Raw genomic sequence first — 27,758 nt, 5'->3', positions numbered from 1 at the left:
AAGCCCTTGAGTGTTGGGCACTAAGATCCTTCTTCCAGGCCCATCCTGATCGGAGAGCGGTGACGGGTCATCCAAAATCCTGACCATCCCAAACTCCTGACTCCATCCTCAACTCCTGGACCGTGACTCCAAAGAGCAAGTAACCATGGAATCACATTGCTCACCAAAGCCAGGAAAACCACAGAATTTCAATTTAAGGCGAAGAGCCGCATTTGCAGCTGCTTCATTGCTCTTGTCACAAGGAACGTAAGCATCAGCTCAGGGCAGCCTGGCCGGGTCAGCCGCAGGGGAAACAGGCAGCAGTTTTATCACTTTTCTGCACAATTTTACACGGCATGGCTGATTGGGAGGATGGCAGGAATAGAAAGGCTCTCACCTCCAACAGCCACCTCAGTACGATAAATAGGGCAAACCAGGAGACCCACCCCTCCTGGGGAGGCTGAAGCAGAAGGGGAATTTTTAAGCCAGTAAAAACCCCCAGGATTATTTTATAGAGATGCAATGCTAAATATCACGTTTGCTCACACACGCGCGCTGCTTTTTCCTCAGTCATCAGCCAAACAGCAATGCTGATTTACACCGACCTGGTGCTGCAGCGGAGCAACTCGGCTGATCCATAAACCTTGTACTTAACTAAAAATCCCCAAACTGTAACACTTCTCTTGCGGCACACCCCATCCTCTAGCTGGTACACATCACCCAAGCCGCTCCATTACAAAATCATCTGTAATTTTAAAAAGCCCTAACCAAGCTTGACAAGGGGCTGTGGGAGACAGCAATTAGCGTGTCTCAGACTAAAGCCTCCAAACTTCCCACCGGTTCGATAGAGCAGGTCTGGCTCCCCCTGCTCCTCCTCGTCACCACAATTTGCCACACATCCCCTCTCCGGGTGTTTGGGACTTGCCACGTTCATTTACACTCCCAGCGCCAAGGCTGCGAGGCAGCAATAGATCTAAAAGCAGGACCGGTGTCCTTGAAGCAGAGCATCTTGCTCATTTACCCCCCTTATCCTTCCTAAACACTTTGTAACCACTGATTTTAATATTCCAATCATGCAAATCCAGGCTGCACCTCCGAAGTGTGTGTGGGGGATATTTTTTCATTCCTCCTTATTTAAACATTCTTTATTCAAGCTTTCATCATTTGCCAGTTAAGTCAACTAATTTTCTACTAAACCCAATTTCACTCATGGTTGGAGTGAAATTTCCCTGATTTTTCCTCGTGCCATGTACTATTAATGGCGCTTGAAATTACGCAAATAAAATTGATGAGCGCAAATGCCTCCTTCTCAGCCAGCGCAGCCAAGAGATTTGTTTTTGAAAACCACTTGATCCCAGCTCCTGGAGAAACCTCCCCTTCCCAGACCAGCCAACGATGGCCAACGGCTCGTGCCCGGGCTCCAGAGCCCCTGCAGGTGACCCGGTGGCTTGTCCCTTCCTGACATCCAAGATTAGTGCATCAGCTCAGCGCTCGCTCCTCGTCGGGTGAGAGCAGCCGAAGCGGCTTCAATCCAAGCGGATGCAAGCGCCGAGCTCGCTTCTCCGCCAGCTGCCTCCACCAGCTGTGCCTACTCCAGAATAAATCTACAGCAGCTTCTTGTCCTCCTATTTTCCCCTTATAGGTACTTTAATCAACCAGGGGACGCGGTCCCTTCCCACGCGCGGTGCAGGCTCTCTGAAATCAGATGACTGCGGGGTTGTCTTTACATCCCATTGACCCATTTTCGAATTAACCCAACATTTCCTTCCACGTTATCACTCCTGGGGCTGAAAAGTCCAGCACTAAATGGATCTCGTGGGCATCTGCTGGCAGGCTGGGCCAATATCCTGTATCATATTTAATTGCATCTTCTCTGCCCGCATCTGCTGTCATCAGCAAGGCAGACTGCAGCAGGGGAAACGGAGGAGGGCTTCTGTCCTTTCTGCTCCTTTGGCTTCTCCCCGTCTGCGGCAGCCCAGCAGGCACAGGGCCGTTAGCCGGGGGATGAAAGGTGCCGGAGCAGAGCCCGAGTGGTCCCGGGGCTCTGTGACAAGCCCATCACGAGCGATTTAAAGTGCAAATCGGAGCCCACAAGCTGAAGGTCCCACTCCTCACCTCTGCCACCCATCTTTTAAATACCCCCAGGGATGGTGACTCAACCACTTCCCCGGGCAGCCTCTTCCAGTGCTTGACAACTCTTTCACAAAGAAATTTTTCTTCCAGCCCTGCGGGGCTGGAGGCCGCATTTGATCCAGGGGCTCCTGGTTGGACCATCTCTGGGTGTACTGAAACCTCCGTCCTCCCCGACCTCGCCAGCCCGGAGAGGCGCTGGGTCCCCGCAGGGAGGATCAACCCAGGCATAACCTCCTCTCACCTATGTAAATTACCCTGCAATTAATAAGGTTACGATAAACTTCATGGGACAAAGCAGAAGTTTCTGCAATGGCAAAGCAGCCAGCGAGCAAATCATCATTTGGCTACAAAATAAACATATTTCACGAAGGAGTGCAATTTAACAGCTCAGTAATTCCTGCTAATTTATGCACCTTCCTCTCCTGCAAAATGAAGCCCTCGAAGGTGGAAGAAATCCCTCCCTGTCGCTCCTCGCCCCCGCAGGGCAGCTCATCCCTGGTCCTCACTGGCTGCTGCCAGCAAAGCTCCGAGCCGCCTCTTCAGCGCTGCCAGGAAGCTGCTGTAATTAAAGGGAGTTGCTTTTGCAGTCTTGTTTCCACATACCTGGCTTTTAATTGTGGAGCTACATGGCTGCAACTCTGCAAGCAGCTGTACTTGGCTGGAAGAGGGGAGGAGGAGCCGGGGAGGAGATGGGATCCACCGGTGAGACCCACCTTCCCGCCTGGGCAGAGTCAGACCCTGGGGAAGCACAGGAGAGTGCCCGAGCAAACAGCTCCTCCTGGTCAGAAATTCAGCAAATAATGAAGAAACTTCCCGGGAAAGGCAAATAAATTCTTGGGCTCCTGTGGGGAGCAGCAGAAGCTGAGCACTCGCGTGCTCGTGGCACCTGGGCAAACCCTCGGACTGTCCCCTGCTGTCCCAACTGCTCCAGCAGCTCAAACTTAAGGGACAGATTTAGCCAAATCTACGTGGACACCACTAGAGCAAAGCCAATTTGTACCCACTAACGTCCCAGACCCCGTCACCTAAGATACGTCTGCTGGAAATGTGTCCCGATCAAACTGCGGACTGGAGAATCCAACACAGCGGCGTGTCTGGCGTTTGCGTAACCCTTGGGTTAGCCTTCATCACCTCCATCTTTGCAAGGGTTTGCAGCAGTCGAGTACCCACAATTGGGGGCATCATCTTCACCTCCCACCGAGACCCATAACCAAACATCCAGCCTTTCCAAAGCCTGCAGCATCCCGTAACGCAACTGTGTCCCAGCACGCACATCAAACCTGGCCGGAAAAAGAACAACCCAGCAGCCCTAACGGCTTACAGAAACACTCGGTCTCAAGCAACGGGAACACCCGATGCTGCATTCAGGTTTCCTCCCCACCGCTCCATCAGGACCGCACGCGACCGGTCGCATCTGGCTGTTCTCACGAGCAACTCCTGGCTCGCCCGCACAACGTCAGGACCGTGCGTGCCAACTGGCGAGGGCATCGCGCGAGTTGTCATGTGAACAGATGCAAACAGAAAGATGGTTTTTATCTACATTTTCTGCCAGAAAATCATTAGAAATGCCTTCATCTGGACATCATGTTTCCACTTGAACGGCCCTTTTTGCAGCCTAAATACATCTCGGTGACCGTGGGAAGTGCAGGAAAATAGCTGCTATAATTAAGTATGTGCCAGGCAACGAGAGGAGAGCGGCGGCAGCAGGAGCTGAGCCCTGTCCCACCGCGGTGCCGGCCCCGCCGCAGCCCGTCCACGCCGCCCCAGCGCACAGAGCGCGGCTCGTTGCCCAAACCACGCGCTGGCCACAGCTGCCGCTCGGCAGGGAAAGGGCTGCAGCACGGGATACACGCGAGTGCTTAAAACTTGCCAGGGCCGGTATTAGGAGTCCGGAACTCGACACCAGAGCAATTAAGCTCCGAGAACACTTTGTAAAGCCCTGACCCCACGAGGCATCAAATCCTGTTTTCTTCGACTTTCTGTCCTGCCTTATGAGCAGTTAATTTCAAGGGGCCCATCGCAAAAAGCACCTCTTGGCGTCGCTGAGCTCAATACTCGCTGCCGCTCCAGCACCTCGCAGAACGGCACCCCGTCTCCCCGAGCCTCTCCCTTAGCCCCCCGCAAAAGCAGCTGGAGATGCTGACATGACCGTTCCCACCACCCAAGGATGGCATTAGGAGCTGGAGGTCCCAGCAGCACCGTCGTACCCCCTTCTCCTGGGGGGGAAAGGCTGAGCAGGCGCTGCGGAGGAAGAGGCTCGGCTTATTGTGGCTTTTGTACCGGCGCAGCCATCGCTCCGAAGGTGCCGCCTGTAATTTTCCAACACCTATTTCTAAGCTGCCTCATTAACAACCCAGCTCAGGTCTTTCAGGCACTTCCCACTCCTCCCCTACCAGGCAACACACACACACACACCCCCCCGCCTTGATTCTCACTTCCCTGCAAGCACATTTGGGCTACCGAAGCAGCACAAGGAGCCTTCAGCAAGAATCAAGTGTTTACACTCAGATTTGGGATTTTTCCTCCCTCCTTGCTTCAAAGACAGGGCTCAAAACGCAGCCGGGTCCCTCCGCTGCCCCTACCCACCCAGCACAAACCTCGGATGGAAAGGGGCTCCCTGCTCCAGCCTGGCACTTTGCACCCCTCCCAGCGCCGCTTTGCACCGCGGGGCCACCTGATAATCCCGTGTTTCACCCCTTGCCTGTCAAGATGCATCAGAAGAAGTTCACAAATTCACCGGGAAATGCAAAAGAGGACAAAGACCTGCACTGAGTTCAACTACAGGAGAAAAATTAGTCCCTGGTGGGACACGGCAGTGGAATTCACAGGTCTTTAAGCTCTACAGTGGGCAAAAGATAAGCTAGATAAGCTAGCCCTGGAAAACCAGGGCTGAGCTCAGTGGCTCCGATCTCAGACCTGACGGAGACATTTGGACGGTGCCTGGCCAAGTCGTGGAGCAAGCCTGCAGATCCCCAGAGCTCCGTGGCTCTGCTCCAGATTAACTTTGGTCCCTCAAACCAGGGAAAGAACCATTTAGCACCTCTGCTATTCATCTGCTGCTCTCCGCACTGGAGCCCCCCCGGCACGGAGAGGTGCCCAGCACAACATGGTCACACTCCTGGCCTGTTTTCACACCCAGGCCTCCATCACCAGCTTTTTGGACCAGGGACTTACTTTTCCTCCTCGTTTGCCTGATCCCCAGCATTTCAGACCCAATCCTGACCACCATCCCCGGGCACTGCTGCATTGCAATCAATAGAGATGCTAATAACGAACCGCTCTTAGATAACTACCAGCTGAAGTATAAGCAAGCAGACTTTCCTTCCAGTGATCCCTTGCCAATGATCAATACGCGTAGAAAAATCAGCTCAGAAATTTGAAGAGACAAAAACCAAACCAGGAGAGAGGTTATTCCACGCTGAATAATTTATGGGCGCCAGCCTTTGCTCTGTGAAGGCCGTGCTGGGCGGGAGCAGCTACAGCTCTGAGCCGTGAAAGGTGCAGGGGGTGCCAAAGAAAAATAAACAAGAGGTGAACTCAACATTTCACGTTGCTGGAGCAAAATGTCCCCAAAGCCACCCCAGCGCTGGTGCCTGCCCCACTGCAAACGCAGCAAGAGACACCTGGGATGGGAAAGGATAAATTTAGCCCCGGTCTACACCGGATCAAAATTTTGCTGCTTCAGGAGGTGACACGGGGGCAGGAGGGATAAGAATCACCTGGGCCGACCCTTCCATGGTGACACAGCTTTGGCTTCGCGTCATCCCTGCACTCAGCTCCTCGTGCATCCCCCGGCTCTCTGCGTACCAGCCCCTGCCCAAAGCTGCGGCTACAGGTAAAGTCCCCTCCAGGCTCTAAGGAAGTACCCAAGAATAACTATTAGCACAACTCAGGATTAATGACACATGTTTTGCTAAGCCTCCCGCTCGCTCGTGGCTGGGCGAAGGCTTATCTCAGGATTCCTCGGAGCCAGCAATGCCGCGCCAGCCCGACAGCAGGGACGTTGCCCAGAGGTCCGCAAGCACGGAGCAGAATTGTTGGCACCGCTCGGTCCTCCCCTCGGTGGGGACCTCTGCTCCCCCCCCGACACCCGCGTTGACCCATCTCTCGATGGGCTGCAGGAGGGTCCCAGCGAACACTGGGCTGTCTCCAAAGGGACAGAGGGGACCCGGCTACAGCCCCGTTCCTGCCTCTGCCCGCCCCAGCCCCATCAGCGTAGAGGTGGACCCACGATGTGGGCGTCCAGCATTTAAAATGTCATCAAAGCCAGGCACAGGACACTCGCTCGGGGAGGTGGGGACAGTTTTTATCACTGGGACAGGGAAGACAAGCGCACGATGTGCAGCCCCAGCCCGGCTCGCTGCCCGTCACAGCTACGAAGGGGAAGAGCCGAAGCTGCCGTTCCCAGGCATCCCAGGGGACACATCCAAATCCACGTCAGAAGAGGAGGTCTCATCACGGCCAACTTAGACCAGAGCTTCTACGCTTCTGAGAAAGGCGAAATACTACGGGCAGCAACGCAGCTCTCTCCAGAGTCACTCGCAGAGGAAAATGGATGCTGCAAAACCCCCAGTAAGGCTCAGCCAGCTCCTTCCCCTCGTTAAATGACTACCGGGAGGCTCTTCATTAAAAAACACAAACAAGAACCACACAACAACAACACAACCCTCCTAGCCATTAACTTCTTTCATCCTTGAGTACACGGATATTATTTAACACGTCAATTTAGCTCAGCAAGGCACGTGGAGATCGCCATGATGCATGCCCGCCTCTTTGAGAAGCTGCTGCCTTTTGCATTAGGACCAGGATTATTTTTTTGAGTTAATTAGTCGGGAGCTAATTCCGTTCATTAATTCTGAATGCCGCAGGGGATGGGTTGGGTTTTTTGTTGGTTATTTTTTCCCGGGATTGTTGGGGTTTTTCACTCCCTTTTCAGCACGGCTCATTATGCGGCCCATGCTGGCTTAGCATTGCCCAAAACCTGCCCAGTCCCCAAGGCACCTTCAGGCTTTTCTCGATTTATAACCCATCCTAATTTGCATTTACCCTGGCACTTGCCCTCCAACTGGAGATGTCTCGTAGGAGGCAAGGAAACCTGGTGAGGTTAAAGGCAGCAGCAGCAGCCCGGTAATAACAGAACTGCGTCAGCAGCGGAACATAGCACACAGTTATATTCTCCCTCTTGCTTTTTCCATGTAATATCGGTCCCTCTTAGAGACAGAGACACTTGTAGGGTGGCCCGGCGTAGCCGTTTGCACACTCTCACCCTGCATCGCCCCTTATCCCTTGGCAGAAAACGCCCATCCCTCTGCGAGAAGTGCCCCGGCAGCAGCAAATTCCCCCCCAGGTGCCCAAGCCACCACCGACACCTCCCGAGGAGGGACTCCTTGGTGGCTGCCACCCCCCGGCAAGGGACGCAGGTTATTTTTGGCAGCCGCCCCAGCTGCCTGCCTTGCGGCGGAGCAGGAAGGGAGGGAGGAAAGGAAGGAAGGAAGAGAGCACAGCCGATGCTCAAACACCACCAGTGAAGCCACGGGGGTTGAGAGCAGCCACGCACTGTGGGAAGAGCCGGTGACCTGCAGGACACCTGCATCCTGCAGCCACATGGCCCTGCAGAGAGCATCCCTGGGGACCGGGGTGGGAAAAGGGAGCCTTTCCCATGCCCAGCCCTAGGCAAGTGTCAGGGGACACGGGTGATGCTGCGTGCTGACGGCAAGGGATTAATGCTGCCCCGATCCAGTGCTGGGACCGCAGGGCAGAGCCCCTGCCCCAGCCATCTCCACATCAGCCCCACGCAACGCCCTGCTGCAGAGCCTTGCTTTGCATCAGTCCTCCTCGCTTTCCTGGGATGCAGAAGGGATGGGATCAATCCTAGCCGTGATGCTGGTGGTCTGCACCCACCCAACCAGCACAGCACCAGCGCTGCCTGAGATGCAGGTGGGGAAAACGCCACCCCCGAGCCTTTGCAGACTTCGTGGTTTCACGCAAGACCTCGACGAAACCCACACACGCGCAGGGGACAGACCCTCTTGGGGGAGACCGCGCACCTATAGCACCGCAGCACCCACCTCTGCAGCTCCTTCAGGGAGACCGTGACCCTCAGGCTGTGTCCCAGGAGGAAGAGGGCAGCCAGGATGTCAGCCCACTGCACCATCTCGCCCAGCGGGCCCCCCTTCAGCACCCGCGGACTGAAAACATCCCCCGACTCCTCCGTCAGGAAGCCGATATGGATCAAGATCTGGAGAGACAAGGAGAGGGGTCAGTGCTGGGAGAGGTGGTGCTGGGGGGAAAACGGACAAGTTGGGTTTTCCAGCCCAAAATTACTTATGGTCCCTGATTCCCTCCAGCTCTTTTTGCACACTGTAATTACTCAGGGAAATCAGTCGAGTGTAAAGACAAGCCATCTATTTCCAATCAGCAAAGACCCAATAGTCAGAGTTTACCAGCTCCCGTCGACTGGCACTCTGCACCCTGGGATCAAGTCCACGTTCCTGATGCACACCGGGGTCCGTCCCACGGACCAGCGACTGATGTCCCGGCACGCAGGGACCGAAGGGCAGGGCACCGCAAGAACACGAACAGGAGGGCCAGCAACCTCGGCACCTCCGCAGAGGAGACGTGCCAGACTCCCTGCCCGCTGCCAATGGCTGTCTGCCGGCCGGCCGCTCTCACCCACCAGGACCCGTCTCCAAAATTCACCCCACTGTCCAGCAACACCCATCCTGCGACAGCCCAGACGCACGCAGGATCACACCCATGGACCACAGACCAACCCTGCAGGCACACACGCTTCCATAAATGAATTTTCCTTCCAGCTCGCTCGCTTCCCCGCTGTCTCTGCTCCCCATGTTCCCAAGGGTTCAGCTCTTCCATCTCCCCACCACGACCCGCCCCCCGTGCAATTTGCTCGTACGTGTTTCTGGTCCCTTTGCCGGTCCTTCAGCTTTTGCTCGAGGCGCCGAGCCGCCCGCAGCCACTGCTGGGCCAAGTGCCGGATCCTCTTCTTCATGAAGCTGAGGGACTCCTTGCCCGTGCCGATCAGCTCCAGGAGGTGAGCCAGGTCGCTCCGGAAAGCTGCCTAGGAAAGGAGGACGCTCTGCATTTTGAGCGTAGGGAAAGCAGCCACGAGAGGAGCCCCTGGGCTGCCATGGGGGCTGGCAGAGCTTTGCCCATCACAGCTGAGGTGCTGTGGGTCCTTCCTGGATGGACAGGGAAGGATGCCACCAGACCTGACACCAGAGCTCCTCCGCTTAACGTGCCAGATCCCAGGGGCCCTGTTGCACCCAGAGCACCTCGTGACATCCCGGATTCCTCCGTACAGGAAACACATGGACCACAAAAATGATCAGAGGGATGGGGCACCTCTCCTACGAGCACAGGCTGAGAGGGTTGGGGTTGTTCAGCCTGGAGAACAGAAGGCTCTGGGGAGACCTTCTCATGGCCTTTCGATACGTGAAGGGGGCTTATAAGAAGAAAGATGGGGACAGAGTTTTTAGCAGGGCCTGCAGCAATAGGACAAGGGGTGATGGTTTTAAACTAAAAGAGGGTGGAGTCAGACTAGATATAAGGAAGAATTTTTTTATGATGAGGGTGGCGAGACACAGGATGCCCAGAGAGGTGGTAGATGCCCCATCCCTGGAAATGTTCACGGTCAGGTTGAAGGGGGCTCTGAGCAACCTGATCTGGTTGAAGACGTCCCTGCTCATGGCAGGGGGTTGGACTAGATGAGCTTTAACGGTCCCTTCCACCCCAAACCGTTGTGTGATTCTGTGAAAACCCACGCGAGGCATCATGGCCATGCTGACACTGCTGGCTCTGGGAACATTTACTTCCAGCAGCCTTGAAGCCATCGGCCCCCCGCAGCCCCCCGGGACCGGCAGCACGCAGGCTGCCCCCCCTTACCTGCACCCGGGGCAGCGGCGGGGGGGAAGGCAAAGCCGCCGTCCGGTTTCGCCACGGCAGGGGAGGGCAGAACCACTCAACTTCGCTGAGGTAGATGAGGAATGAGCACTCGGTGCCGTCCACGCCAAAAAACGCGTAGCAGGGGTCGGAGGTCCACCTGGCCCTCATCCACTGCGAGGGGGCAAAGAAACACGTAGGGCTCGTCCTCCGGCCGGGAGGGGACGCGACAGCCCTGCGAGCTGCCCCTGCTCCGGGCAACCTCTACTCTCCATCACGTTTCTCTAGCTGGGAGCTAGAACTGAAGGGCAGAGGGTGGGTAAAGGGCTGCGGACCAGTGTGCGCCCAGCACCAGTGCCGCTGTGCCGATGCTCGCCCACCCGGTGCAGCGCACACGGGGCAGAGGAAAAGCCAGGAGGGTTTGCTGGGGGCTCCTTGGGTTTCCAGCACTGGTTCCATGCCTTCCCCGAGGGCACGGCCATTAATCCCTAGAATACGATACACCACAGGGTTTTCTTCTCGTTAGCTTTGCTGGGGAGCGAGCCAAGCTGCTGATCTCATCGCCCCGGGTGCAGCGGGGCAAGGAGACGGACCCACCAGCGGTCCCCGAGGATGATTTCACGTGAAGGAGAATAACCAACGACCGAGGCAGTGATTTATCATCCCCCACAATGGCTCTTGCCAGCCTCTTCCTAATTCAACTACAAAAACAAATCTAGTCGGGAGACAGGTCGCTTCGCCCAGTATGTAAAACGTAGCAATCACCCGGACAGGACATCAAATTGCAGCCTCCCAGAATTACATTACATTCCGAATTTACTCAAATCGTGGAAGGAAAGGATGCCTAGCACCAGGGGAAGAGGAAAATACAAGCCCCCAGTATCATTTTAATATACCCTTCAACATCTTTTCAGGGAGGCTCGGCCCTGCAGAAGCCTGAGCTTGAAGCAGGAGGCTGGGAAGGGGAGGGAAGAAGGAGATGCTTTTAATTAGTTCATGTAAATATGCTCTCTGACAAAGCAATCATGCTCTGGGCCAAATGCCAGGCTGCGTTCAGGTGTAAAGCGCAGGTGGGGTCAGGCAGGACATCCTCTTTGAGACGGAGGTCTTCGCCACCTTAACGAGATGCTCTCCTGTGCAACGCTGAGATCATTCCCCAGACGCCAGCTAACGCTCCAGACATTTAAAGATGATGTGACAGTGCTTTCTCCTCACCGCGCTTCTGTGGTGAAACACAGAAACAGGCAGGGAGGGCTGCGGGCGGAGGTGGTCTCTCTGCCGCTGCCTGCGCACGTCTGGGTACCTTCAGTACTTCGTACGACTAAAACTGAAAGTACACGCCTTATTATTGGGAGAAACCAGCTCCATCCGTATAGCGAAGGCTCCCAGAGGAGGTTGGACACCTCCCTTGTGTTTCCTCCTTGCAGCACAGCCCGGCTTTGCTTTCCACAACTTTGGCTCTGCTCCTCCTCCTGCAACGGGCCACACTCTTCCCCTTTTACAGCAAACAGTTTTATTCTGGAAAGCATCCCCCTCCCCACTGCCCGTCCCAGTTTAACCCCCGGGGTCGTTGCTTTGTGCCCTTCCCAGCAGCTTCCACCCCAGGTCGAGAGCCTCCCCCAGACAGGGAACCCCGACTCACCTCCACTTTGCCAGCGCAGTCAGGGTACTTGGGGTCCCTGGGCACCTCACACTGGTCCCTCCTGCCTTCTGCCACTGCAGAAAGACAATTTGGGCATGGGGAGAGCCGGGGCATGCCGACGGAGCAGCCAGAAACGCTGGGAGGGGATGGGATGGGGCTGCCCGCCCCCGAGCACGTTCATCGGCACCGCAGCTGGGCCGGCACACAGCCCGATCCCGCTCGATGGAGCGGGACACCAAGATGTGAAGCATCTTTCCTAAGGTCAGGGAGGAAACAGAGGAAACCCCCCAGCCCCACTTCAACACTGAGAGCACGTTCCCCTTTCCTAAATCTCAGCAGGTGTCTCTATAGCTTCTCCCTGCTGCTCTCAGCCTGGTCCAGACCCCAGGTCCCACCTATCCACGCTCCCGCTAATCACCCGTAAGCAGGCTGCAGTATCTAAGGAAGCACATGACAGCCTTTATGGTGTAAACTTGCAACAAAAATTGTCCTCCTGAGCTGTCAAGAGAAGACTCAGCCCCCTGGGTTAGCCCTGGAATAAGGCACAGAAGTGGCTAGAAAGGTAATAGGATTTTTTCTTCCTCTGTGGTTGGATAAATAAAAGACACCACCCCTCCTAGAAGCCCTCCTTTGTCAATAACTGAAAAAGCATGAGGTGGAAGAGGTAACAGAAGCATCTTCTACTTGATGATGCCAGTCCAAACCCCAGGAACCACGCAGCCGTGTGGAGAAACACCTGGAGAGCCCAGCTGCTCTCCCAGCACTGCCAGAGTGGGATGGGAACATCTCTCCTGGCGCTGGATCCCAGCCCCTGGGCTTTGGATCCAAACCACCACATTTTTCTATCCAGGTGTTTGTGCTGGCACTGTTCCTCATCTTTAATTCTCCATTTAATTCTGTGGCATTTATTTCTGACAGCAATTCAGATTTGTCACCATTCCCCCCCGTTGCAGGCATGAGTTTCCCAGGTCTTGCTCCTCTGCAGATGGATCTCTCCTGCTCTCGAGGCCTCCTGGGCCAAGTGAGGCAAGGCTTTTAGGAGAAGATTACTGCTTTTAGAGGCCATGGAGCGTGGTTCCCTATGCAGCCTTCTTTTCCAGCCTTCCTGGCTGTAATAGCGAGGTGAGAGCCCTGGAAACCTCCGAGAAGGCTCAGACTGCACTCAGGACCTCCTGTTCCTCAAAGAGACGGTCCGACCACGTGCTGCATCTGCACAGAGTTGGACACAAACAGCCCCTGGATCTGCCAAAGAGCTTCAGGTGCCCTACTTAGTGCTGCAGACAGGGGTGAGCTGGGTAACCTCAGACCAGCATCCGTTCCCCTGCATTTTTACCAAATTTTTCACGGTAGGCTTGGCTGGATCTCCCTATCGCAACTGCACAACACGCAGGAGGTCAGAGGCATGGGGATCCCCAGGGACACTCACCTTTCCCGTTCAGGAGGCTGTTCCGGAGAATCTGATCCACTTTTATTGCGATGTCTGAGACGTTTTGAGCTATAGCTTGGATCCTCTCCATCAACCCGGCTGCTGGCTGGAACCTGGGTAAAAAAACCAAACCAAATAGACCCTGAAAACCTGATGTCTCCCAGAGGTGACACCCAGGGGTGCTTATAGCAAACCTGCCATCCTTGGAAGCTGCCAGCAGCTTGAACTTAGCTCCAGGATGCAACATGGAAACATCCGGTCCAGCGTGTACCGGGCAAAGAGGTCATTGCCTTCCAAGAGATTTGATTAAAAACCCGTGTAAATCAGCATCCTGCCATTTTTCACAGTGTGCTGATAAACACAGATACATCTGTGCGTTTTACATGGGGCAATATTAAACAGGCTGGAAAAATTTGTTTTTCTTATTTCAGATGTGCTATGTTTAAAAATCCTCTGCTGTGATTATTGGCCTTGCGGTGCATGTAGGAAGCCGTGCTGGGGAAAAAAAAAAGGGGGAGAAAAACCCCAAAAATACAAAGAAATGCAAAACCAGAGGAGGGCTGAGGAGCAGACTGCGGACAGATACAAAAAACACTGGAGGACACATGGATGGCCTGAGCCAGCCCATAAGACAAAGATTTAGGCAAGCGGATTTCCAGTTCCCCCGGCGAGGAGCAGCGGCGAGGGCTGTGCGGGGACAGGGTGCCGGGGCGAGCGTCGGCCGCGCTGCACGAGCCGGGGTTGAGCTGGGTCTCGCAGCCCCAGCAAAGCCCGCAGGCACCTTCCCACCGAGCCTTGAGATCAGATTCCACTGGTTTGAATAGCTGCGCGTGCCATCTATCGAATTAAACCTCGCAATCAATACCGTCCTGGGTAAACAGCACCATTAAACTCATCTACATAACACATTGCGTAGACGGAGCGACAGAGCGCTGTAAAGAGGCCGGGTGTCAATTAAAACCCGGTGTAATATATAAAAGGGCAAGAGAACTCAATCCGTCAGCAGCGGTGCCCTGCCAGGCTTGACAAGGAGCAAGCTCTCCACCTCCAACGCCTCGCCTGCCATTTCCACGGCAAACAACAACCACGTCCCGAGGAGCGCAGTTACCGCAGTAAATAATTCCCCCTTCTGCAGCATCTGGGTCATAAGTTTTTCCTCCTGCTGCTGCCGCCGAGATCATTATAATACAGGGAAATGTCATAAGCAGCGAGCAAAACCAAAAGGGCTACCTTGAATACTCTTGGCACAAAAAATATGTGCTGATGTCAGGTCCTTCCCGGTGAAGTTTTATGTTTGTTCTCTAGCAGATCAGTGAACCCGAAGGCTGGGATTTAAAGTACCTCTGTCCTCAAGGCTAAAAAAATCCTAGTTTTATGAACCGATACTGCTTCGGTTGTTGATTTAAAGTCCATTCGCTAGCAGCAAGCAGCCCACGTTTTTCCTTCTGGCATGGTTTATGACCATCGATATTCAGGCTGCGTACCTCCACAGGGAGCCACATATCTTAGGCTTTTAAGAAATAATAATTAAACGCAGAGGACACCATTGCCCCCAAGTAACTTTCAACCTTTGCAGAGAATAAACCCCAGGTATCCTGCCAGCTACTGCAACCGCTGCAGCAGGGAGGTTGCTCCACGAGGACCTGGTAAAAACAGGCACAAAAATGACCTGTGATAAGCTCTGCTTGTCAGCACGGCTCTGAGGAGATGAACCACTCCTGGGCTGAGGGCTGCACAGCTCAGCCAGCCCGAAAAGCTTGCAGCCCCCCCATCTCCGCAACCCTTTTTCCACCGGCAAGCAGCCTCAGACCAGGCGGGTGACGCACAGGCGCTCAGTGAACAGGGAACAGCTTGGGAGCAAACGTCGCAAGGATGCAGTGAATTTAGAGCCAGAAAACCCCATCTCCTCCTCCAACAACAGGAGAGGGACGTTGGCTCGGTGGAGATGCTCCTCAGGTTTCTCCATCACTCGTGGCAAGGAGAGGATGAGCACAGGCACGGCAGCCCTGCTCCTATGCTTCTGAGCGCCAAGATTAGCCCACGATCCAACTTCTGCCTCCTCCCAGAAGCTATCCCAATTCTCACTTGGGTTCGAATCCACTCACAAACATCCAAGTAATAAGGCAAATCTCAAAAGTCAACAGCAACCTCGGTCCCCATCTCCTCTCTGATGACCTCCAGACCTCAGCTCAGCCAGCAATGAGCGCTGGGCACCCACGAACATGTTCAAATAAAAATTGGGATCATCATCCTAAATAAAAGGCTTTCCTCCAGGCTCAGCCTCCCAGCCAGCCTAAGTCCTGCCGGAGCTCCGGCCACGGCGGCGGTTTCCTCTGGGTGATGGATCTGGCCCGGCGTCCGTCCTAGCTTGCCCAGCTCTCGTAAGCTACAGCCGCTCCCCAAACACAACGATTACAAATCAGCGCCCTTCCACGTAAAATGTTTGTCTGATCATCACGCTCCGACAGCGCTTCCAGGTCTCACAAACGAGACAGGCAAGTCGCACGGGCTCCGCGAGGCTTTCCCCGAAACGCAGAGGGTTACTGCAAAGCGACACAAAAAACATCCACCGTGGTTCTTGGCATATATTAAGAAAATGGAAAACCTGCAGAAAACACCCCTCCAAAATAAGGAACCAGGCTCAAATCTCCCACCACTTGCACGCTCATCCCTTGCTCGTCAAACTAGTTTTCTCCAAATCCCCATGACTTCGAGCGACGGACGCCACGCTCGGGGTGAAGAGCCGTGCTCCCACGCCGGGAGCACCGATGGCCCTCGGTGTTCGCACTTACCCGGGCAGCACCGCCCCAGCCGCCTCGGTATTTTTATCTGCTGGGCAACAAGGCTATCACTTGAGCAGCAAATTTCATTTAACGTATTAAAGAGATGACAAGAAGGTTAAGCATAAGTTACATCACCTATCATTACAGTGATTTGTCACCTGGGTAGAGGACAAGAAAATAAGATATTTAAAGCAAAACCTCAAACGCAAAAAGGTTTTCTGCAGCTCGTCAGAATTTGATGCCTTATTCTTAGTAACTGGAGGCATTGGGAAGGACAAGGCAAGTGGCTTATTCTGCTCAGTGACGTCCCACCGCGCGTCTCCGTCCGAGCTGGGATGCCAGCACAGGCTCTGCCAGCCCAGCGGAAAGGAGAACTCGGTTCCAGCGCTACTGCTGCACGGGGACCAGCGACGGGCTTTTTTTTTTTTTTTTTTCCTTCCTTGTTGCTTTTTAAATTTTTCTATAGTGACAATATAAATGCCACCAAAATGCGCTGGGGCTGTGCCAGCTATTGAAACTATAGTAAATTACTATGGGTTTTCTAGAACAAATTTTTCCCTGGGACCTTAAAACCGTTTACTACAGCAAATACAGTACTTTTACTTCTAACCATCAATATTGATTTCATCTTTATTATTTTCAGATTTATATTTCCCCATGTTGATTAAGATTCAGATCACACCGTGCCTTATAACGCACTGTATACAGTATTCATGTTGTTTCAAAAACTGCTATTAAGATGTATCTTTCCCCACTGGCAGATCATTTGCCATATAATATAGCTGGAGGTTGAGTTTTTCCTTTACTTTTTTATGCATTAATTTGGTTCCCTTCACTTTGTCTCTTGTCCCCAACCCTGCAGCAGCAGCTCAGATTCAGCCTGTTTATCCCTTTACAAGGCACTGTATTTTTATTGCCTTTTATAAAAGTGGCATTATGAAAAGATGAATCTCTTTCTATTTGTGTGTTGTCTTCATAATACAAGCCCTAAACATATTTGCTTGCTCATCCGGTATTTCTTGTTATTAACTGGTGAAAGCAGTGACTTTGGGAAGCCCGATACAGATGGAGAAAAGCAGATGTTTTGAAGATAATACATCAACAAATGTAACATTTGCACAGAGCAGTTTACCAAAGGATTTCAACTTGTTCATTACAATGTCTGCGCTGCCATTTGCCTCTTTAAAGATTTTTTTTTCCCCCCCCAAAGACCCAAGCAGAGCAGGGAAGGGTGCCCAGGGCTGGTGCTGAGCTCTCGCTGCTTCCCTGCTCCGGGGACACAAATCACCCCCCAACGTCCTGTCCCGTGCAGCCTCGCTCTCCAGGGCAGGGAGCTGATGGATAACCTTTCCCAGCCAGGGGAAAAGCACCTTCCCGTCACCCTGGCTGCGGAATTTGAGGTGCTGCCCACTCAAATAGCTGAGGCAGCTCCTGGAGAAACAAACGCCTAGGGCATCTCCAGCAGGTCACCCCATGGGCTCAGGCTCCTCTCTCCATCCATCCATGCACCCATCCACCCACCCACCCTGGTGGGATGAGCTCGGTGTCACCCAACAGCAGGTGGGAGACAAGCCAAGGAAAGCCGAGGGGGCCCCAGGGACCTCATCCAAGTGCTGGATAACTAAAAAAAGTGATTTAAATCTCCAAGAAGATGGAACAATTAAGACCTTTGCTCCTCTGGCGTAAGAGAATCCAAGTAAACCTCATCGACGCTGGAGGCAAAACTCTTTTTTGGGGATCCACGCCCTCGTGCGCATCCCTGCGTCCTCTCTGAGGTGGCTTGCACCCAAAAGGCCGGGAGCCAGGGCTGCCCACGGGGGAGAGCACAAGGACAGGACCACGGAGACAAGGGGGTTACCGGGTGGCTGATGCTCTCCCTAAAATCTGGGTCACGTCTCCCTGACAGCGATGCTCCCAATGGGGGGTGTAGTGGGAGAGGCAGCGGTGGCCAGGTGGGTGCCCCGCTCATGAGGCTCAGCTGCATGTTTTGTGTTGATTTAATTTGGTTTTAATCCTGGTTTTAATCCTCATAACCCCAGTGCTGGAGCTATTGCCCTAAGCTCGGATAAACAACCTCAGCTTGCATTGAGCTGGTGGTCTACGCGGTGGGGGGGGGGGCAGCACGGGGAGGCTCCGGTGCCCTGCTCCGCTTGGGAAAAGCTCAGACCCCCAGGGAGCAGAGCAAAAGCCCAAAGCCCTGGCTGCTGTCAGCTTAGCAGAAATTTGGAGTAACACTGGGGAGAAAAAAAGTGCTGGTGAAACGCAGGGGCTGAGGCACGGGACCTGCTGCTTTGCTACCCCCAGCGCGGGCTCGGCTGGGTCGTTCAGCTCCCCAGTGCCTCTCCTGCCACCAAACAAGGACAGGGATGCTGCACCCGGCTTCGCAACCTCCTCGAGAACCGCGTATAAGAAGGCCCATCCAACTGAGAAGTGGATTTATTGCTTCACGGGCAGCTCCAGCCAGTCAACTGGATAAAAATTTAAAAAATAAATAAAAATATTTTAAAAATCTGACAACAGCGTATGCTTCCAATACAATTTCTGGTATCTCTGTATACTGAAATCTTTGCCATGACACCTCAGGGCTGAGGCAAACAGCTCGACCTCCTCTCCATGAACACCTGAATAAAGACCTGAGTTCACTCTGGCCATGTCTGCGCTCATTGGGAATTAATATCCCAGAGGATGTGTTTTGGGAGGGAGTGTTCCTTGGAAACTCATCCCAAGCAAATATCGGATGATGCACAGGCAGAGCCCTGCCTGAATTCCTCCAAGTTACGTAATAAATCATGTTAACAAATACCAGAGCATTTAACTCACCAAAGTACTTCCATTTATTTTAATTTCAGTTTACTGTGAGTGACATTTCTCACACCAATGCATTTAGAGGACCAGACCCTGAGCTAACCCAAACCCCGTGGCTGCACACCCCAGGGGAGGATGCTGCCATTTTAACGAGCTGGCAATAAATTTCATGAAAAAAAAGGATGAAAACCAACTTTCCAATCAAAGCCAACATCTCTCCAGCATAGGGAGAACTTGCCAGCAAAGCATAACCAAGACTGCTCATTAAAATATTTTATGAATGCTATAAAGTGCTCCGAGCAGAACACGAAGCCAAAGCCGCAAGCCCAAACCTTCACTTTCCCCGACCCCGGAGCAGCACCGAGCCGAGCCGTACACCCGGGCAGCAGCGGATTTTATTTATGTGAACACCAAGGGTGACAGACAGGAGGGTTACGGGATCATACATCACTTGATGCATGGTAATCTTCTCTTGATTGGGGCATAAAGTGTTCCAGGCCAGGTTGGATGAGGCTTTGGGCAACCTGGGCTAGCGGAGGGTGTCCCTGCCCATGGCAGGGGTGGGACTGGATGGGCTGGGAGGTCCCTGCCCACCCAAACCAGTCTGTGACAAATCGGACACATTTGCCTACATGCCTGAGCAGCTCGATGCAGAAACCGCCGTTGGTGAGCCACAGAGACATCGCCAGCCTCGGCAGTCTCAACTAAGAGGGACCGACCCAAAAGTTAGACCAAAAATACCCGGTTCTGACCGTGATCCCCAGGGCCCGGGATTCCCTGGACGAGATGCTCTCCCGAGCCCGTGTTTTTCTACAGCCCTCAGCCTCGCGTTTCCTTTGCCAGCCGGGTTTTTCATGGGCACGCTCAGCTTCACTTTGGAAGGGTTACTCTGGCAGTCTGTGTTTCCACCATCAGCACCCACAGCCTCCCCAGACACCCCCTCCCTCACACCCGTGCCCGTCCCTCCGGAGGGGGCTGCTCGATCCCTGCTGCCCCGAAATCAGGGACATCTGATGGAGGGTTAACGGGATCCTTGTAGGGTAAACCAGACACACAGCCTGGGAAAGGCAGGCTGCCGCCACGCTCCTCCCCATCCCGCAGCACCGTCACCAGCCCCCCGAAGCCCTGGGCTCCCCTCGCCCTGGGGGACAGGGTGCCGAGACCTTTCCCTGTGCAAACCGCCCGAGACAACGCGAACAACCACGGCACAGAAACACGAGCAACAGCACTTTGCCTCCACGTGTTAACGCATCAAGAAGCCTCATTTGCAAAGCCCAGCGATAAAGCAGCCTCCAGCGCATCAATGCTTTGGGGTGGAAAGGCACAAAATAAACACAAAGTAAAGCCTATCGCAGAATTCGGTTCAGCAAATTGAGCTGGAGGTGCTGGGGGAGGTACAAGCCTGGGAGCAGGAGGGGAGGGTGTGAGTGACCTGGGCACACACGGGCACCTGTGCCCCCGCCGCACGGGCGATGCCCATCACCCTCTGGCTGCAGGTCTCTCCAACGAGCCCAAAGCCCCTCGGCGCACAGGGATGGATCCTGCTCCCCTGGCCGCCCTGCTAGCAGTATAGAGTCACCTCTCCACTCTGCCTTAGAGGGAAAAGCAATTTCTCTCAGCTGCCAGGCATGAATCTCCCCATACATCTCCTTCCCGGACCCTGATGGGGACCCCAGAAGCCAGGGGTCCTCAGCGACCCCCCGTGCTGTGCCCATCCCCTCTAATCTAATGCCGAAAGCACCCAGGACTGGGCTGGAGACGTGCTCAGGAGCTGGCAAGGAACAACGCGCTGCCTCTGCTGGGATGAAACAGCTTGCAGGACCCATGAGGAAGGAGAGCAGCGGGGAGGAAGGTTCCTGCAGCACTGGACGCTGGGCTCCCCCGCCAGCCGTACCCCTCCCAGTCCCACCCACGGTAGCATCAAAGAGGTGATGCTGGTCCCGCGGCCAAGCAAAAGTACAACCCAGCAAAGCTGGGCTGGATCGCAGGACAGGTCTTACCTTCCCCACGGGCTGCTCCGGGGCTCTGCCCGCTCTGCACAGCGCCAGCCTCACCTCGCAGATGCCCTCGCCGAGGAGCTGGGGAGAGGAGGCATGGAGGGCTACCAGACCACTCCGGGCTCACCTGGATAGCAGGGGACCGCAGCATCTGGCAGTGACTTCTCTAAAGCCAGCTTATCAACGGCGACAGTTCAGGAATTAATAGAGCCAGGCTGGCAGGATGCAGGAACATCACCCATTTAGTGTCATATTGTGAGACTTTTAATTACTGGGGGAATATGGAGTCATGTAATGATTACAAGAACAAATACTTAAAGTGTGTAGAAATTAACTGAGCCTTGGCAGTAATTAAGCTTGAAGATTAATCAGTCGTTAGCAAATAACACCCTTTGCGGGCTAACCGCTGTGTGTGGGAGAGAGATGACCAGGGCTGCCGGCGCTGCAGACCCCAGTCTTCCCCGCTGCCACCCCCCGTGGGCACGGGGCAGGTCAGGGGCAGCCTGGCCCCTGGAGAAGGGTTTCTCCGAGCTCCAACGCTGTCGGGTTACGGTGCCAGCTTGGGTCAGCCACTTCAAACCCCCTCCCTCCCTCCCAAGCACTTTCCAGCAGGAGACCAAACACTTCCACTGCAAACTAACATTTCCCTTGCCCAGTAAACAGCTCTCCGGGAGGCTTCTGTAAGTACTTCTAATTTCCTTCCCCTCTGATGATTTACGATGGTTGCCTTCAATTAACAGGGGTATTGATTTTTCTGCAGCTGACTGGCAGGCTGCTCACCCTCGTTAGGGAACCCATCGCTTACCTGCCCAGCACGGGCAGGGTGCAGGCAGGGGGAAGCCCAGGGAGGGCTGGAGAAGGGACCCAGCAATGCCCGGCGGCGCGGCAGGCTGGTTCACGGGCACAGCCTCTGTCCCCTTACCCCAGTGTGAAATCCCACAAAACCCCCGGGCAACTCTTCTAAGGAGGACGTTGGACATTTGGGTGTTCCAAGAGTTTTACCTAAAGCATTGCAAGAGGCTGGTGGGCTACACAGAGAGGCACCTATAGAGTATTCGATCAGACAGCACCTACGGAGCGAGAAAGATCTTGGAGTAACTTGCAGCCACGTAAAGCTGCCTGCCCTGGCAGCTGGGAGGCTTTCCAAGGCAGGTCATTAGTGACATTCTGTTTATTTAAATTCCCTTTGCACTTTCCAAGGGGAAAAGCCACCCCTGACCTCCACCGGAGCGGTGTTGAGGGGAAGCAGTGCTCACGGGCTATTCCAGAAAGCCCACCGAAGCCTTCACCTCTTGGCAAACCCAAGCCCTTCCAATTTTATCGGAGATCCAGTGTTAAGTGGGAAAGTGCCTTGTAAAAACAGGAATTAATCCACTTTTGCGCAAGTGGAATTGCAAAGCCTGAGCTCGTGGCTTTGCTGAGCAGGGAAGGAGTCCAAGGCAGCCGCCGTACTAAACCAGAGATGCTTTAAAGAATAAAATCCCTTTGAAATTAGCACCCTCTAATTGTATTATCTCTCACTGACAGCTTCAAGTCGGTCACTGGTGATCAAAGACACAGAAAAAGGGAGGGGAAGTGGATACAAGCCCTCGGTGGAGTCCCAGCATCCTAATAACGGAGAGCACGAGGGCGTCTGCGTGGCCACGGGGCTGATCTGGGTTCAGGAGACACCGCTCAGTTCCCGTGACGTTGGTGGTAGCCGTTCCCCCTCGGCACAGGGGGTCTGTGGGGGCTGCAGCCAGTTACCCCCGAGGGACGGGGACCCCAGCACACCTCTCCCCAGCTCCGTGGGGTCTCAGCCCAGGTTTTGCACCAGCTGTTATTCAGTTCCCCCCGGGATGCTCCAGGCAGCTCTGGAGAGCATCCATCGGAGCAGCAGGGTCAGCCCAGAGTCAGGCTCCGCTCGGAGCAGGGCGGCAGACGGGGTGGAATGGCTCTGAACGCTGCCAGCTGCCTCGTGCACCCCGCGACGGAGGGCAGGGACCGGGACAAGCCAAGACAAGGCACTACCGACAAGAGAGCACACGTGGCAGCAGGGACGGAGCCACTCAAACCCGCTGAGACCCAGCAGAGCTGTGACACTTCCAACACGCCTCCTCTGACCACAGACCTCGGCCAAATCCGGGGGCTGCAGGGAAGGAGGGGAGCGCTCAGGGAACACTTCACAGGCGTTTGCAAATGCTACCAGTGCTTCGTTACAGACCATCACAGCAAAAATCCACCCGCAAGAAACCCCCCCACGGTGGTTGCTTCATCTGGAGACACTCTGCTCCACGACCAAAACCCGATCTTCAGAGGCTAGGTGAGAACAAGGAGACGACACAGATCAGTTTTGACGCAGCACCCAGTGAAGGGACTGGAATGCACTTAAGGGGTAATTTATAAGGAGCAAAAGGTGATAAACTAGCTGTCCCTGATTTTCTATTCCTGAAAATTAAGACATGTGGAATCTCAACCGCTCCAGCCCATCTCAGCACATACACAAAACTCGAGGCTGTTTCCATGTGCTGGGTCCATCAGCTCCCACCCTCTCTGGTCTCTCCGAGCGATGGGACTCCCCAGCCACACGGGATCCCCATCTGCAGCGACTGCTGCCGGTTCGCATAAACGCTTTTACGTTTATCTCTGGGCTGCTGGCGTACAGAAAGTACGATCACCTGAAATTACTGGTTCTTTTAACACAAGATTCACCAAGAAAATCATCAAACGTGAGCGAGCGCCTTCCAGTTGCCGGCTGCATTAGTCCTGTCCATTCCTTTCTGGGATTACTGTTGTCCTCCTTGTACGCTTGGGTACCAGCCAGCCTCGTAACAACAAAATCCCCAGCACCTGCCACTACCAAGGTAAATTATATTTTTCAGTAGTTGAAATTCTGTTACTTAAAAGGCAAGACCATGCACTCCAAGGCTGCCTGTGCAGCTTTAATTCATGTGTGCAGGCAGTACAGCACAGCACAGCCTTTAATTACAGGCTCACTTACTCTATTTTCCATTATAGGCGCAAAAGAGACTCGTAGGGAAAGCGAGGGAGAGAAGTGGAAATGATGATGGAAACAAGGAGGCACCGGAACCCCTGACAGCTGCCGAGCGCGGCCGTGGCAGGAGGCAGAGGTGGGAATGCTAGGCGGGAGCCATCGGGATGCACCGCAGCTCCCGCAGCACGGCACAAGGCAGAGGAGATCGTTGGATGTCACGTCCCTGCCACCCACCGCTCACGTGTCACCCGTGACTCCGTCTGAGCAAAATCTATGCTGGTATTTTTTTTTTGCATTGGAAAGTTTGTCCCCCAAGTACTGCTCCAGCCATCGGCGAGTCCCACCTCCAGCTCCACCGCAGCACGGCGGCGAAGAGACACCCTCCCACGCTGCAACACTAGCAGCTGTGACACGTGCTACAGGAAACCCCCAAAATCACAGTAATTTCCGAAATCTCAAAAGAGTTCCAGAAATGGCAGACAATAAGATTGCAAAAGATCTGCCCAAGCCCCACGCCCTGGTGGGCTCCGCCATCCCCACGCAGCGGCTCAGCCCGTCACCATGGAGCACATCAGGGGGTTTTTCGCTCCTGCAAATCCCCCCCGAGCTCGGCACCGCTCCACGGGGTCTGCACGGGGCATCGGCGCGGCCGACTGACCTGTCCAGAGGGAATCGCGCTTCATCCCCTTTGTGGAAGTCAGTGCTATTCTCCAGCCTGGCCAGGATGTCCATCCTCTTCATCAGCATCTCCAGCATGTCGCTCATTCGCCGCAGCACCCCTCGGGACTCCAGCGCGCCCATCACTGCAGGCACACAAACAGCAAGCGAGACACGGTCACGGGCTGGGCACCGCCGTGTCAGACCGAGAAAATCCCCCTCCCCAAAGCTTCAGCCCCCAAACTGCCCGCGGTCCTGCGCTCCCCAGCCCCGCTGACGGGCTCGGTGGTTTATGGCCCGGCTCGGTGCCCTGCTGTCCCTGACATCCCCTCCCTGGCTTTGCCCACAGCCCCACAGCCCCATCGTCCTGCCTGAGCACACGTTAAGCCCTGCCTGCGCCCAAACCCAGCCGGGCTGCTGCAGCTCCCGACACCAGCGGTTACACCAGCCCCGGATCCAGCCTCCTCTCCGGGCATAAACTCCTGACTTGTCCCCCAGATCCAGCCTGTCCCGAGTGCTTACGGGAAACCAACTTTATTCTCAAACACCAACCAAACAGCCGTTTCGCACTTCTGTTTCCCACTCTCCGAGACCCACCTAGCCCAGCATCCCGCCTTTGGCTGCAGCCTGCAGGGGATGCGTAAGGAAAAGCACGGGAAACGGAGCAAATAGGCAGTCCTCCCCCAACACATCCTCCCAGCAGCACGGGATTTTCCTGTTGCAGAGAAAAATTTCTTTTCTACCCATATCTGCTACAGGGTGAGTGCTCCAGCGCTGGCAATAGCTCCGTCTCAAGCATTGCATCTCAACAAACCCCCCACCAGCAGGGAAGGCCCCCGATTCCCAGCCCCGTTTAACGCTCTGCTTCCTACGGGTTTGCACGGCACCGACCCGCCGCTGCGTTGAAAGCGCCGGGGGATACACGAGCTCCTGGCTCCCAGTTTGATCTGCGGTCTAGTGACAGGCAGCCCCGAGCCCGAAGCCAGGGAACAGAAAATAAAGCTCCTGTTTCATCTCAGCGCAGCTCATTTCACGTTAGTAATGACTTAATCAGTGCATAATCCCCTGAACTTCTCCCGTTTAGCTTATCTCCGCCGTTCCACTCGCATGTGCTTTTCAAGAGGCAGCACATATTTAATTTAGGGAGCAGCAGGAGCCGGGCGGGCAGCGCCGGGAAGGCGAGCGGCTGCCGGACACCCCGGGTGGCTATCGGGGACTTACAGACATCTCACGCATCCCCAAACAGACGCAAACCCGGGTCTTGCAAAGCCAGAGGGTGGCTGTGCTGGTGCGTCCCCCGGGTCCCCCACCCCGGCACAGCACCCTGCACCCGGCACAGCACCCTGCACCCGGCTCAGCCCCGGCGGCGGGATGGAGCGGGGCATCCCAACGGCATCGGGTGCCAGGGACGGCCATGGCACGGGCTTCTCCTCGCTGCAGGAGCTGACTCAGGCCGCCGCGCACGTCAGACAGCGCAGAGGCTGGCCTGAACGGGGGTCTAGCTGGCTTTGGTATTCAGATGAGCGCCGTGCGTACGGCTGCGGTGGGAACCGGCTCACCGTGACGGCTCCCGCTGCTGCAGAGGCGCAGCCCCGGCTCCCTTCCCACCCCCCCAGTAAATCACCCCCGAACTCCAGCTCCAGATGCTGCAGGACTGGAGCCACAGCTGCTGGGGCTCCGTTCTCCGGCTGGGAGGAGGGTTGTATCGGCACCGCAGCTGTACCAGGGGCTTCAGCACTCGCACGTGCCCCTGCCAGGCACCACGAAAGCATCGCATCGCCGCGCCACCACATCGCTGCGGCCGTCTGTCGCTGTCAGACGCGCGGCACGTGAAGACAGGGTTACAAGCCAACCCTTAACCCCTCCGAGAAGCTGACACCGGGCCAGCCAGACCTCGCCAAGGGCTGTCTTCCACGCTTGGCTGAGGTTATCAGCAACACATTATTTTTCCTGACGCTATCTAACAAAACGGAAGAAAAATTGAGAGCAAAAGCAATTCCTCAAAAAAAAAAAAAAAAAAATTTCATGGAGATTGAAACCAGGCTTTTCCCCAAACGCTCCCTGCATTCCCATGGCAAGAAGTCGGCGACTTCTGCTTGAATCTGTGGGTGCCCGAGGTCCTGTGCAGCCCCAGAGCTCCCTGGATGGGTCTGGGAAAGCAGGAGCCACCTTTGCCCATCCCACCAGGAAGGTCTCCCAATCCCCTGGGCGGGACACGAGTCCCAGCCTGTCTCATTAAAGGGCAGAAGTGCTAATGAACTCGCAATTAAAAGATGCTAGGGGGGAAAAAAAGCGGAAACTTGGACCCTGGAGCTCAGTTTGTAGAGGGGCCTCCCCAAACACAGCTGAGCAAACCGGGCAAAGACGCAGCCAAGGAAAACAGAAAAGCTCTGAGATGGGCTTAAGTCAGAAAATCCACATCAGTGATTTCCCCACAGGCTTTCACTCCCGGGACTGAGCCCAGTCCAGTGACATCCCCGCTGCGGCTGGGCCGTGCCCACGGCTCGCAGCCCCCGGCACCCTCCATCCGCCTGCCCCCTCAACGGGGATTTCTGCTCAAGATTTGCTCCTGCTCCGACATCCCAGCGCTGCCAGCGGGTCTGAGCTTAGACCTTGAACTCAGTTTTTGAGGGAGATGGAGACTGCACATCCTTCTTGCATGCTCCTGTGCTGGCTGGTGAGTCTGGAGGCCAGGAAAAGGACCCGATATAACCACTACAGCTGGCCAGAAGGACTTAAACCATAATCACCACGTTTCCATGGATGGAGTGGTCCCCCTGGCCCAAGGATTTGGATCTCATCTTGGTTTTTTTTTTGGGGGGGGTGTCAGGTCATGCTGGTTCACCGGGAAGATGCAAGGATCGTGTCTGGGAAGGCAATGGAGATGATTGAGAGCCGCTGCTGCCTTTGCCACTCAGGGCTGGGCTGTCACCCCCATTTGTAGCCAGGCTGCATTTGTTTAATTATGAAGGCCTCTTTAGTGGTGCAGCTCATTTGAAATTTAAATAGCTTCTCGCAAAGCCCGGGCAGAGAAACCGCTCTGGCCCCTGATTAAAACCCAGATGCACGTACAGAGCTCGTCCCCGCAGAGGATACCTGGGGAAAGCCCTTTCCGAGGGGCTTCGGATGGGTCCCAGGAGCCTCTCCAGCCCCACTGAAGATGTTTCGTCCTGCCCTGGGCAGGGGGACAAGGGAAACTGAGGCACGGAGCTACACAGGGTTTCCAGTAGGCAGCAGTGAGCTGATGTCCGTGCCGGGCACCCAGGGGTGCTCAGGTCTGTGTCCCCATCACCCAGGCAAAGCTCCCCAGGGATCACCCCATGCTCAAGCAGGAGCAGGAGATGGAGATTTCCTCCTGCTTGGGCTACGTCCACACCCCAGGCAATCCAGCCGAGGATGCCTGCTCCGAGTCCTCACCACAGAAGCACACCCCACAAGACAGCTCTGCTCCCAAATCGCTAAG

At 55.0% G+C, this 27,758-nt stretch overlaps 2 protein-coding genes across 4 annotated transcripts in view; one reads left to right on the top strand and one right to left on the bottom strand.

The window, feature by feature from the left end:
- The window catches only part of ST6GALNAC1 (ST6 N-acetylgalactosaminide alpha-2,6-sialyltransferase 1), a 282,118-nt gene that overhangs the window by 99,008 nt on the left and 155,352 nt on the right, over nt 1-27,758 (top strand). The gene's annotated exons all lie outside the window — the stretch shown is intronic.
- MGAT5B (alpha-1,6-mannosylglycoprotein 6-beta-N-acetylglucosaminyltransferase B) overlaps nt 1-27,758 on the bottom strand; it is a 68,682-nt gene that overhangs the window by 18,589 nt on the left and 22,335 nt on the right. For all 3 annotated transcript variants that reach the window (XM_075770934.1, XM_075770935.1, XM_075770937.1), the window contains exons 3-8: nt 24,297-24,441; nt 13,080-13,192; nt 11,654-11,727; nt 10,015-10,185; nt 9,026-9,190; nt 8,181-8,350 (exon numbers count right to left, since the gene is read on the bottom strand). In XM_075770934.1, coding sequence (XP_075627049.1) covers nt 8,181-8,350; nt 9,026-9,190; nt 10,015-10,185; nt 11,654-11,727; nt 13,080-13,192; nt 24,297-24,441 — 838 coding nt within the window. The remainder of the gene's footprint in view (nt 1-8,180; nt 8,351-9,025; nt 9,191-10,014; nt 10,186-11,653; nt 11,728-13,079; nt 13,193-24,296; nt 24,442-27,758) is intronic.

Source organism: Balearica regulorum, chromosome 18 (assembly GCF_011004875.1).
Source record: "Balearica regulorum gibbericeps isolate bBalReg1 chromosome 18, bBalReg1.pri, whole genome shotgun sequence".
Classification (NCBI taxonomy): domain Eukaryota; kingdom Metazoa; phylum Chordata; class Aves; order Gruiformes; family Gruidae; genus Balearica; species Balearica regulorum.
Note: the sequence above shows the minus strand (reverse complement) of the source record. Positions and strands in the feature narration are given on the sequence as shown.